Genomic DNA, 13,490 nt, shown 5'->3' on the forward strand with positions numbered 1-13,490 from the left:
GGGAGAAAAAACCTGAAAGGAGGCAAAAAATGCAATTTTCCATCCATCCACCAGGGGGCAGTCACTGCATGTGGTGTGGTGCGTTCAGGGGCGGCCCCTCATCACTCATGTGAAGTTTGGAGTGAATCGGACGAAGCATGAGGGAGTTATGAGCAGTTAATGGTTCATCCACCAGGGGGCAGTAATGGGATGCGTACAGATGTGTTCAGGGTCAGCCCCTCATCACACATGTGAAGTTTCGTGGAAATCGGACAATGTTGATGTAAAATATGGCACTTCCTGTTTCCACTAGGGGGCGACATGAGTGAGATCGTCTACGAGCATATGGAGACGTTGAGGTCGTGACCCTGGACCTGTGTATCAATTTTCATGATGATACGAGATCAATAAAGCCATGAAAAAGCCAAACGTATTTTCATGGCGAGGAATGGTCGCCGCATCGCCACACGGTCGCCATTACTCGTAGCTTCACAGCGTTCATGATGTAGCTTCACCACCTTAGTCTGCATGTTTTAGAAGTGGAATGAAGTTGATGGGATCAACTATGTGCCATCAGTACACGTTAATGTAAAACCTGGCCACTTCCTGTTACCACCGGGGGGCGCTATGAGTAACGTAGGAAATTAATATATGGGGACGTTCAGGGCGGAGCCATCATCATGTCCAGCAAGTTTGAAGCTGATCGGATAAAGTATGTGGGTGTTAGACCTGTTCGAAGGTGAAATGGCGAGGAAACGAAAAGTCGCCAAAATCCTCAAGGCCCCAGAAGCCACGCCCTTTGACCTAGAGACCTGCGGAGCACAACTTTTGATCAGAGTGGCATTTCAATGGTCTCTAGCCAATTTGAAGTCAATCGGACGAAATCCCTATGAGGAGTTAGATCAAACAGGTCAAAAGTTCAAATCAAAATGGCCGACTTCCTGTTGTGATTTCACCATGACATTAAGAGGCTTTTTTGTGCGTCTTGCCATGTTCTGTAAGCCCACCAAATTTCATGCGTCTCGGTGAAACACAAAGGCGGGGCTGATGTTTTGAAATTTTCTAGGGGGCGCTATTCAGCCATTTGACCACGCCCATTCCCAAATACTTTAAAATATCAAATTTTTCGCCAGTCCTGATGTGCATGCCAAATTTCACGTGTTTTGGGGCATGTTGAAGCCTCCAAAAATGCGATCCTTTTGAGAGAAAAAGAATGAAAGAAAGAAAGAAAGAAAGAATAATAATTAAAGCCGCAAGCGGCGATGACGGGCCCTCGCTCGCCCATGCCACCGCGGGGCCTGAGGGCTGCAATGCTTTTGTATTTGGCCACGCCCATTTCCAACGACTTTAAAATATCAAATTTTTCGCGAGGCCTGATGTGCATGCCAAAATTCACGCGTTTTGGGGCATGTTAAGGCCCCCAAAAATGCGATTTTAGGGAGAATATAATAATAATAATAAACATAGCAATTACAATAGGGCTTTCGCTGGGCGACATAAACTGAGCAATTACAATAGGGCTTTCGCTGGGCGACTTGCAGTCGCCGCTCGGGCCCTAATAATAATAAACAGAGCAATTACAATAGGGCTTTCGCTGGGCGACTTGCAGTCGCCGCTCGGGCCCTAATAAAATGTAATGTACAAAAGTATATACAACAGAATTGGCAGTGTTGATTTTAGTGCAAAGTAAAAAAAAATGTGCGATGTGTGTAATTGTGTGTAGAAAATAAAGTGTGCAGTGACTGTAAATTATGACCAGAGTTTTTCAGCTGTTATTATACAGTGTGATGGCATGTGGCAGGAAAGATTTGTGGGGTGAGGCGGGGTGGATAATAAGCAGCAGAAAGCATCTGCTGCTTATTATCCACCTTCCCCAAATTTGCTTGCTGGGGTAGCATTCCATATTTTGTAAATAAGTGTGTTTCTTCTGTGAAGAAACATGAGTCATGACTGTGTGACACTGACGTAAGAATAATTACCAAAATCTTCTCATAATGGCTCTATTGTATGGTTTATAGAGCAAAATGAAGATTAATGGCCAATTCAACAAAAACAACTGAAAGCTCTTAAATATGGCGAGTGTTCTAATCATTTTGGTCACCACTGAATATACTGTATATATGTATAAATATCTCATTTACTGTCCTGGCTCTCTGACACGTGCCAGTAACTTCACTGGGCTTTTTGTGCTGCTCATGGTTTACTTTTAGAGCAATCTTTTTAGACCTCCCTTCCTGAACGAGTCTGTTTATCTCTGTCTGTCCCTCCATATTAGGCTGGTATCTCTGAGCTTCAGATGTTTTGACCAAGTTGCATGACTTTCATTTGCTGGCATGTTTTCTCCTCTCCCTAGGACCGAGGCGGTTTCTGTCTGACCTACGAGGCATCGATGACCCGTCTGTTCAGAGAGGGCAGAACGGAGACTGTGCGATCCTGTTCCAACGAAAGCTGCGCCTTTGTCAAAGCCCTTGAGAGTGGAGAGGTGCCGGCCAAGTTCTTGATTCTGCTCTTTTAAAGTTCAAAGAGTGAAAGCTCAGACACAAATTTAAACTCCTGCTGATCTCATATTGCCTCAGACCTTATCGCTACCTGTTTATTCTGTCCCGTGTTTGTGTGGATGATTTCTAGATGATTTTATCTTATCGGGATTTAGTAACCTGTGATTTGGTTTGACAGGCAGAGGAGCAGTGCAAGCGTCTCTTCCGCCTGGCGTCCGAGAGGCACCAGAACCTTTATCGAATGGCAATGACTGGAGCTGGAATCGACAGACACCTCTTCTGTCTGTACGTGGTGTCCAAGTACCTGGGGGTGGAATCACCATTCCTGAAAGAGGTTGGCTTCTGCTCTTCTCTGATTTTTAAAAAAATACACTGCACAAAGAATGCATGTAAATACTGTATGGAGACAATAGCAAGTGTCAAAACACAACTTGTGTGTGTATTAACAGTACCACAGCGGGGCTCCGGAATAACTGTTTTTACTAGGAACTAGGGGTTTCACCAAATAGCCAACTATTCGAATGTTCAAATATCAAAACCACTAATCGACGCTGTGCATCACAGTCGAGTATTCGTCTAGGGGTGTAACGGTATATGTATTCGTCTCGTGCCGTCACGGTACGGGGGTCACGGTTCGGTGCACACAGTCACACGACGAATACGTCTGAATGAATATTTAAAAAAAAAAAAAAAAGTCGAGTCCTCACTCCAACCCAGGTGGCGGTAATGAGCCTCGAAGCTGCCAGCAACCGTCATAACAGACGAAGAAGAGAAGTGATGAGAGTGTGAAGTTAGAGGAGCTGCTGCTTCATTTATGTCTCCGTGTGGCAATGAAACACAACGGCGGCGGCTCGTGACCATAGACTGTGTAAAGCAGCTCGCGACTGGTCCACCGGACAAAGTCCGTCGGCGCTATTTCACGGATGCGCGCTGCGTCGCTAGGAACGCATCAAACACGTTAGCGCATGTTCACCCCGATATGTCAATCACTGGTGCAAGGAAAAAGGGAGACCGCACACTATGTACACATTGTCTGATGAAGGGCTGACGCCTGAAACGTGTGAGTGACATTAAACTGTCACTGGAGCTTTTAACTAGTGTGCGGTCTCCTTTTTTCCTTACCTGTGTCTTTCTTGGTGATCCAGCACCTGTCTTCAGTTTTTTTGGGATGTGCGTGTAGCTTCCTCTGTTTTATGAACACAGACAGGACCAGAAACATCACCAAAGTAACTGGCATTTTTTAATAATAATAATTTAATAATTCGAATAATAGTTGCCTAGTTGTCAGGTGCAAGTTTTTTTCCCTCTAGAATTAATGAATGGCATTATAACACTCCTAATGCACTTGTTTTATTTTATATTCTTTTTTTTTTTTTTTACTTTTATAATACAAGACAGATTTTAGTTTTACATTCAATTAGTGTCTGTTGTACCGAAACCGTACCGAACCGTGACCCCCAAACCGAGGTACGTACCGAACCGTGACTTTTGTGTACCGTTACACCCCTATATTCGTCTTTTCCTTGTTTTTCTTTTTTCAAAAGACCGGTGCTGTAATAAAGCGGTGGAATGGCATCTATACCCTCCCCTTCCACCTGAATCGTGCTGTCGCTCCAAAATTCAGTATTCATCAATGCCCTACTAGGAGCACAGTAGCCCCTAACTTAAAATTGTAGGGGCTCAAGCAGAAAATTCAGGGGCGCACACTGTAAATCAACTCATTCATGATCGTTACGCACATTGGCCTGACAGATTCCAGGTTCTTTGAGTCGACTGAATGCTCTGCGTCACCTCTTTTTTCTCTTTCTCGTTCACACTCTAGGTTTTGTCGGAGCCTTGGCGTCTCTCCACCAGTCAGACTCCAGTTCAGCAGATGGAACTGTTTGACCTGAAGAATCACCCTGACTATATATCACTGGGCGGAGGGTTTGGACCAGTGAGTAACATGCCCATCCCTGGGTGACTTCTAAACTAGACTGGGGAGGAAACTCTGGTGCATTCTGCACAATAAGGACCACCCACTCTATGTTTTCTTCCATGAACTGAAGAGTTCTTTTAGCAACAGACTGGTGATGCCAAGATGTTCCTTAGAAAGATTCAGGAGGTCTTTTGTACCTGGTGCAGTGAAGTTTTTTAATGAACATTGTTGTTGATTATTGTTGTTTTCTGTTGTGTGCTATGCTAAGTAATGCATTGCATTGCACTTATTGTACTGCCTGAGTTGTCAATGCTTGTCATGTTGTAGTATTGTGTGTTGGATGTTGTACGTACAGAGTGACAATCAATTTCCCTTCAGAGGGATTAATAAAGTAAACCAACCAACCAACCTAATAATAACAACCTCCTCCACCCATTACAACGGTGTAATAACGTCATAAAGTTAGCATCACAGTTAATTTTGTCCCTGCTGACTATGGTCAAACTTGCCATTTTGGGAACTATGATTACATAAACCTTCAAAATGACGATACAACTGAATGCTCCAGTACTACTGACCAAACAAAAATAAACATAGCTTAAAAAAAAAAGTGCCTTGATGAGCACAAGTTGTGCTTAACTTAACACGTCACTAAAAGCCCTACAGAGGTTGTCGGTACATTAAATCTCCTCACATCAAACATGAAAACCAATCCGTTCACATGTCCAGCTTTACAGTCACATTATTGAAAACTACCACTAACTTTCCAAAAGAAGAATCAAAGATAGATGTGATGACTAATAACTCCTAATGTCTGTTGACAAAGAGCACCTCTACAGGAAAGGGCAAAGCAGATGGTACTTCGTGCTTTACTGGACTTTAATGGACTTAGAAATCCCCCTGCCCTCAGAGCAGTCAGACTGTGGAAAAACACCTGCCCTAACATTTTATCCCGATATCCCAATAGACTAAGTCGCTTCTAACACTTTTCATTATATATTTATTTCTGCAATACGTTTTATCTGTTCTATGTCTATACTTGTCTGATTCTTTATTTGATCTTGCATTTCATAAGCATTTTTAGTGTTTTTCTTGGGATTCTATGTGTGGTATGGAGTAGCTGAAAAGTGAATGTCCTTCATGACTTTATAAAGTATTTATTACCTAGCCACCTAGCCAGGTAGGTCATCCTAACCCTACCTAGCTACCAACCAACCACTAACTAACTAATGCTTGATGATGATGATTTTAGGACGGTGTCCTCTACCCTCAACCTGCCTGCCAGTCCTGATCTTAAGAACCTTTTAAGACCTGCACTAATTTATGAAATAAGAAATTCTAGAGCAGGAATATTCAATTAAAATTCAATGAGGTCCAGTTACTAAACGTACATTGTCATATTGCCTGGTCTAGAGGCTGGTCAAATCTAATAAGAGCTCCCTTATCTGCTCATGTCAAGTTTGATGATTGCTTAGTGTATGATAGAGAGATCTTCTCTGTTTTTAATTGACACCTTTGTCACCTATTTGAGGATGAGAATAACTGGTCACCTACTTCTTACTCTTTTTATGTAGTTACTTCAAATCACGTCCGTCAGTTAGTCAGTTTACACCTGTCGCTTTAAGCGTAAATTGGAAAGCTCCAAAAGCAATAGATTAAGAAGAATCTACTGGTGACCTCCCTACTCCACTTGCTGAGCAAATAACACATTTTACCCATTTTACCCTTTCTATTCTTACAAGTGCTGCTCCCAGGTCAGCCCTTTACACAAGGGAGGAGAAAGAGAGAACCAGATTATTATACGCCAAAGTGTCTGGTTGAACTGAAAATATAGAGTCTAGAGTTTCTGACATGGCTTTGGTTGAGACTGACCCGAATCCTCTGGTTAGGACTAGAAATAAAAACACAGTGCTGCCATCTTAATGGTTCTCTCCAAGCAGTTTGACACAGTTGATCATTCCGTTGCTTTGTGGCATTATATAGTATTAATTAAAGTACTTGTTCCTGGGTATCAATGGATATCCATTTTCAACTGTCAGCCGGCATCATTGCGAATGAGGCCAAGCCATCAATGATTGTTTCCTCAAACACAGACACACACGGCATATTAGTATTGTGTGTGTGTGTGTGTGAGGCTCCAGCGCTAATCTCCCATCATCTCTTTGGTCATGTCAGGTTGCCGATGATGGTTACGGGGTATCATATATCATCGTGGGTGAAGATATGATCAACTTCCACGTGTCATCCAAATACTCCTGCGGCGAGACTGTGAGTAAAACCTTTCTCTTTTATCATCAATTGAAAAATACTGGAATGACAGTACTGAGATAACAGAGTGTTACTATAAATGGAATAGTAGATAACTGAGATCCTGCTCTTTTAATAGATTATCATTTCTGTAATCATTGTAAACAAGTTTTTACAAATATTTTGATGTTCCACTTCTCTTTTCCTTATTCCTTATTTCCTATACAATATATAATATACTATATTAAGCAACAACCCCCTTAGAGTGGTATAATGAGCATATACCACGGACTGGAGTGATATAAAACGGTTACCAATAACGACAATATGAAAGAGGAATACGCAATCAATTCCATGTAGTTTTATTCAACTAGAAATACATATTATCCAATAAAATAGCCTCACTGTGAAAAAAATAGTCCCACCTCTCCGGACATTAGCTCCAAGTTAGCTCGGCATCTTGTCTTTTCCTCGCCTTTTTTTTTCAGGTGAAAGTCACTGCTCAATCCCCTCTACCATTGTTAACCCTAACCGTTTAACCTTAAACATGTGAATTCAACTACTTTAGTCCATTTTTTAACGTTGTAAAAACACAGACTGTCTTTTGCTACGGACTGCAACAGTCCATTGTCATGGATACAACAACTTCCATTTTTTTTTCAAAGGAGGTTAAATCGAAAGCAACTGGACTTAGTTATTTGTCTAGGAAGACGTTTCACCTCTCATCCAAGAGGCTTCATCAGTTCATGTACGCATCTGACCAGGCTGGGACTGGTCCAACTATCTGGTGTGGAGACTCACTATTTAACCTCTTGTGTGGGCGTTCACAAGGGTGATGATGTCACTGGTTCTCTTTTGTGCTCCAAGTGCCAACGACAGTCGTTTAAATGACTGTCTTTGATGGAAAGTTGGTTTCGACTTCGTTAGTGCCTTATGTTGTTATAACGACAGTCGTTGGAGGCACTCGCCACTTGTGAACAGTTGTTGTTCTTTGAGGCTAGATTGTTGAATCTCCTGGGAAGGGATGAAAGGGCAGCATTGTAAATTGGAGATAGGTGGTGTCTGAGACCACCTCCCCTGTTGAGGGATGGTTTCTCTACTTTTACATAGATGGCTTCTTTGACTCCTCTTTCAAACCATCTGTCCTCTCTGTCTAGGATTTGGACATTGCTGTCCTCAAAGGAGTGGGCTTTCTCATTGAGATGTAAATGGACAGCAGACTCCAGGCCTGAGGAGTTAGCTCTCCTGTGTTGGGCCATGCGTTTATGCAGGGGTTGTTTTGTTTCTCCAATGTAGAGGTCTTTGCATTCCTCGTTGCATTGGACAGCATACACCAGATTGCTTTTGTGGGTGTGTGGTGTTTTGTCCTTGGGATGTACCAGTGTGTTGCTGGGTTTGAAATACACAGGGATATGGTGTTTGTTAAATAGTAGATCCTTGATTCAATCTTCTGGAGAAAAGGCCGAGAACATAAACAGATAAAGTGTTGCGGTGCTGCAATTTAGATGTGGCAAACACATCGGTTTTCACTTCTGCTTTTTACAATAAACTCAATTGTTTCAACTTTATTTATTCCGAGAAAAACTGTTTAGATCTCTTTCCTCCACCGTCACCACTACTTGCTTAATGTACCTTCCTGTCTTGTTTCCACTGAAGTTCACCAAGACAAAGGGCCTGTCCCAATATGCACACTCGATCGCACTTAGACACTTGGGCACTTGGCGTGCGCGTTCATGGGCTTAGTGTCAGTGCGCAAGTGTGTCCCATTTCTCCAACGACCGAAAGTGCAGCGCGCTTGATTTGCACTTTACCCACACTTAAGGTAAGGCCACATCCGAGCAGTATTTGGCCAAGTATAAATCCCACAATGCACCACGGTGAAGTCCGCCGTCACCGGGAGCCATAAGCCATGTTTAGGAAATGCGATTGAATTAATTTCAATAAAATGAAATGAACTTTCTATCTCATAATTATAACTTTTTAATGTCATATTTTATATTCATCATGCTCTGTTCATGTTTTTATTTTATTATTTTTTTTTATTTTTCTTGTTTATTTTATTTACTTACGGAGTTGGGCTTACACGTTTATGATTTGAACCTTGCTTATAGAGACACTTTTGGAGTAGATGATGTGTGATCCAGCAGCACTGTTTATTTAAACTGTTGCTGTGCTGTGTGTGTGTGTCATAGTTGTGCTAGTGTGCACAGGAACAGGCTATACTTGTCAAGTGTGTCTCGATTGCTTTTAAATACCTCCCCACGCGCTTGGCCACTTAATACATGCTGTACGTTCCGCCAGCAAAACGTCACCAAAGTGTGTGCGTAACCAAGCGCACTGAGCCAAGTGTGGAGAAATCAGACTGGCCCAAAGTCTCTCAACACATTCTGATTGTGCAGTATACATGCAGCAACCACTTGCACACAGCATGTTGCTTATGACACAGTGGCAACATAAATGATGCAGGGCAGACAACCTCAATCTGTTTGCAGAAAAAAATGTACTGTACGCTGTTGCTGATTCATGCCGTTTAATCAATCACTTGATTATTCACAAATTTCTCTGAATTATTAGTCATTTGGATATTTGTTCCAGTTCGGAGCAGTCTGGCTTTCCACGCATCAGGCAGAGTTGTGTCAACTTCCACGCATTGTCCAACCACAGAACACATGACAGAGCAGCACAAACTGCACACTGTCAGTTTTCACTTCCTTTTGTCATTTTCACATTATCCCTGCTTTCATGAATGGACTCTAGGAAGTGAGAGTGATAAATCATCCAGCATTAGCTTATTGATGTGCATGCCAAGCAGTAAACAACAAGACACTGTGGAATAGAAATCCCAAATGTGATATGAAGATAAAACACAAAACTCTGAAATACCAGTATTGGCTTCCAATACTTGTTATATAACTTATATAATCTGGTCTATGTGCGAGTGGGAGAAAAAGCATGGTGATGACTGTCCAAGCAGAGTGTGAGTATTAGTGTTAAAGGGATAGTTCACCCAAAATTGAAATTTCACTCATTATCTACTCACCCTCATGCCGACTAAGGGCTGGGAGAAGTTTCAGAGTTATCCGTGGCTTCTCTGAGTTACAGGGGGTCTCGGCGTAGCAGTGCATGTCCATATAACGGTTGCAAATGGATACCAACTGTCTTCGTAACAAAAAGACACACCAAAAAACATCCAAATACCTCCATGCTGCTCATATGCAATGTCTGTCTTGTATTGAAGCCCCGAAATGCGAAATTGTCCCGAAAAAAATTAAATAAGTCTATATTTCAAGCTTGTTTGTAGTGGAAGCTTCTCGAAGCTCCTCTTCCCGGTTCGTCAAATTTGGACGAACTATAAATTAATATGATAAGAAGAAAATTACTGAATTTGGTTTACCCGGTCTTTAAAACGCTACAATAACTTTGCTCACTTCTCTCTCCACATCCTGTTGCCTCTCTGTCCCACAGCATTTTCCTTTAAACAGTAGTCTTTTCTAATGTTATAGACGCTTCAGTTCCTTTTTTGTCTTTTTGGTCTTTCCACCAATGCAATCTGTGAAAGTATACAAAGAATATTTCGGTCTGTAGCTCCTACATGCTGCAGAAATATCAGTGGTTCTAATGGGACATTCACGTGTAAGATTCTGTCAGTTTCTTCTTGGACGCTTTTCCAGATTCCTTGAATTACTGGCCAATCCTCAAACATTTGTGAATGGTCTCCTATTTTCCCACATTTTTCCCAACACAGTTCCACGGAAAGTTCTTTCACATATGAAGAAATGACAAGATGTGTATTAGAGGAATTGCTGATTTTTACAATCTGGACCTTATTTCTAGCATACAATACGATCATTTACTCACCCAGATAACTTGGTGTCATTACAAGTTATTCTGATGAAATTAGATCCAGCTGAGAGCCTCGTATAGCCATATAATGTGAGTCTACAGGGCAGCGAAATGCAGATGACATCATCCAGGTCAGAGGGTTAGTAGGTCAACCTACAGACTCCGGATGTTGATAACAGCTAACCCCGGACTCAGAGGGGAATAGCACTAGCGTATTATAACAAAATATTGGTGAAATGAACGAGTTTCGCTGCAGATAATGTGTTATTTAGAGGCTGCATTCCGCTGCCCTGTAGACTCACATATGTATATACGCGGCTCTCAGCTGGATCTGATTTCGTCGGAACGCCTTGTAATGACACCAAAGTTATCTGGGTGAGTAAATGATCATATTTTATGCTAGAAATAAGGTCCAGATTCTAAAAAACAGAAATTCCCCTTTAAAGGTTTTTATTCCAGTCAAATTCCTTCCATATTTGACCATTAATTCCTTTATGACATTTTGTTCGCAGCTCTTCCACAGTATCTCTAATTATAAAATTTAATTCCAATTCCTATTCTTCCTTAATTTTTCCAGTATTTTGTATGGTATCACACCTAATTCTTTTTCTTGCTCTTCTTTATTCCAGGACTCTCACAGGTTCGGAGCTCAGATAAGCAGAGCTCTGCAAGACATGATGGCTGTCATGAGTTCTGACTCCAAAACCTCCTCGGCCCCCAAAGGCTCGGCCCAGCCTCAGTCCAAGAAGCTCCTCTGAGTGCAGCTGAAAGCAGCGGACTGTGTGGCTGAATATTTCCCTGAAGACGTCTATTCTGAAGGTAGAAACCATGACCAACCCACGAGGAACCCATCATGTAGAACCTCAATGTTCTCACAAACCCTGTCATGACTTAACTTAGGACGTAGAACCATTCAATAAACAGGTAAAAGTGGATTTTATTTAAAGGGACGTCCCAGCAGAATTCGGTCAAACTGAGAAAAACAAGATGCATTGAAGCAACCATTGACCACTGTTGAGCACTAAAACATTGACTTGTATTTATGTTATTTATTTTAAGAGCTGTGTCTGTTACAAATCCTGCTTTGACACCCATATGACAACAGTAAAGCTCAACAATAATCCTCACTTTCAAACATGATTGGCGATTTTTAAGAGAGAGGAAGTGAAGGCCACCGCTTCCAAAAGGAAGTCATCAGGCCAAAGAGACAAATCTCTCTGTTAACAGGAGTCAAGAGTTCTTAAATCTCAATAAAAGTGAAGGGGAAATGGGGTTTTTTTGTTTTTTTTTCTGAGCAAACCAAAGTTCCTTTAGTGTAAAGTGATGCAGCTCATCCCACCCACAGAGTTCATGACCTCCACTCCCCTCCAAACCCCACCCTCACCAACTTCTCTTTCCGTCATTTACTTTAATATATGCGATGCGACTTGAGATTTCCAAGGTAGACAATTAAAAGCCTGATCCCTGGGAATGGCTGTTGCAAAACTCTGGTTGATGTGCACTGTCACTCTTACCCATCACCTGATAACTGGAGATTTACAACAGCCATTATCGGCAGTTAACGACCTAATGTGTTTGTAGTGAAGCCTTAAGGGGAATTTTGCCGTCGCTGTAAAAAGTACAAGTAAGTGTGTGTGCAGTAAAATGAACCCAGAAGGCGAAACACCAATATATGTGTACGTTTCTGTGGCGACATTTTAAGGGTAAACATTTTAAATGTCCTTGACTTTCCCCAAAATCCTCAAAAGCCCATAATAGCTTTTATCGGCTTCCCTAGCTGCAGGAATGTTTATCTTATCACCTGCCTGATCTCCGTATCATGCCGGCGCACGCACATCTGCACCTGCATGATACCAAGATGAGAGGGAGCCACTGCTACGCTGCTAGTCGCCAAACTTTTTTTTTTCTTGAAAGCAAAGGTGAAACCCCCTAGGATGACCTCAAGACACTGGGATTTTACAATATTCACACTGAAAACTCTGTGCTGGGATGCCTCAAACCCACAGATTCTTTACCCAGATCAGGCAGCAGCGGCACCACAGTACGAAAACACTCGACTCTAGATAAAAGACTCTGCGTCTAACAAAGCAATCTTATCAGTAAAAGCACCAGAACCTGTTGCAAATTGACGTGTAAATATCGGTCAGACACTGAGTGGCAGTGGAGTGGGTTTGAATGCCTTCTGAGAGTTATTGGTGACCTGTGAGAAGATAATGGCAGAAGTTCACAGGTCACCACTTCACACTGTACAGTGAGTCAGTTGGCAGGCTGCCATTGTGCAGCAGTGCAATGCTTCACCGGAGAGGGCGGGTGAGGGGGTGTCAAGTTGAGTCTAATTTTAGTCACTCAAAAACGATGTTTACATTCAGTGGTTTTTATGTTGCAATGACATTTAATTTAACACGATGCAAAGGAAGGAAGGAAAGTGAAGAGGAAGGTGCTGTTAAAAGTAAAAAAAAAAAGCAAACAAAATAAAACTTGAGTGACATGTTAAAGTTTTCCCAGTGTGTCGGGTTGTTTTTATTCCTCTGATAATCATTTACAAACAGTCCTTCCTGAATCTCACGCTGACCACATGAAAAGACCCAGCACTCCCACTGTCCCTTGAAGTGAAATCTGCCGAGCTGCTGTTACAATGTGGGTTCGGTGGAGTGAAAGCTTCCTGCCAATTCCATCTGTCCTCCTAAAGTAAACACACTTACTGGGGCAAAGAAGCAGCAGTGAGAACACGATTTGAAGGATCAGAGGTCATCATCAGGATTTAGGTTAAACACAGGTTTAATAATGCAGCCCGCTGGTAATTTTTTTTTTTTTTTTTTGCCAGGGGAGGGGTTCATTAAAAAGTTTCCCCTCCTCACCGTCTAATACTGGTACGATGATCCATCCCTGTTTTATAGCCTTTTAAGAAACGTGTGTGCCTCAATTCAAGTATTCACCCACTAAAACAGTTTCAATGCAATTTTTAAATCAATGCAATTCCTAAGGGAAACCTTCTGACATTATAT

General features: G+C 42.0%; 1 protein-coding gene across 1 annotated transcript in view; it reads left to right on the plus strand.

Annotated features, from left to right (window-relative positions):
• Positions 1 to 11,837, plus strand: part of cpt1a2b (carnitine palmitoyltransferase 1A2b) — a 92,892-nt gene extending 81,055 nt beyond the window's left edge. Inside the window, exons 15-19 of the mRNA XM_085785071.1 lie at positions 2,333 to 2,461; positions 2,656 to 2,811; positions 4,300 to 4,413; positions 6,571 to 6,663; positions 11,115 to 11,837. Coding sequence (XP_085641197.1) covers positions 2,333 to 2,461; positions 2,656 to 2,811; positions 4,300 to 4,413; positions 6,571 to 6,663; positions 11,115 to 11,243 — 621 coding nt within the window. The 3' untranslated portion in view covers positions 11,244 to 11,837. The remainder of the gene's footprint in view (positions 1 to 2,332; positions 2,462 to 2,655; positions 2,812 to 4,299; positions 4,414 to 6,570; positions 6,664 to 11,114) is intronic.
• Positions 11,838 to 13,490: the final 1,653 nt, after the last annotated feature.

Source organism: Trachurus japonicus, chromosome 8, assembly GCF_045865225.1.
Source record: "Trachurus japonicus isolate A0001 chromosome 8, Traja_1.0".
Lineage (NCBI taxonomy): Eukaryota > Metazoa > Chordata > Actinopteri > Carangiformes > Carangidae > Trachurus > Trachurus japonicus.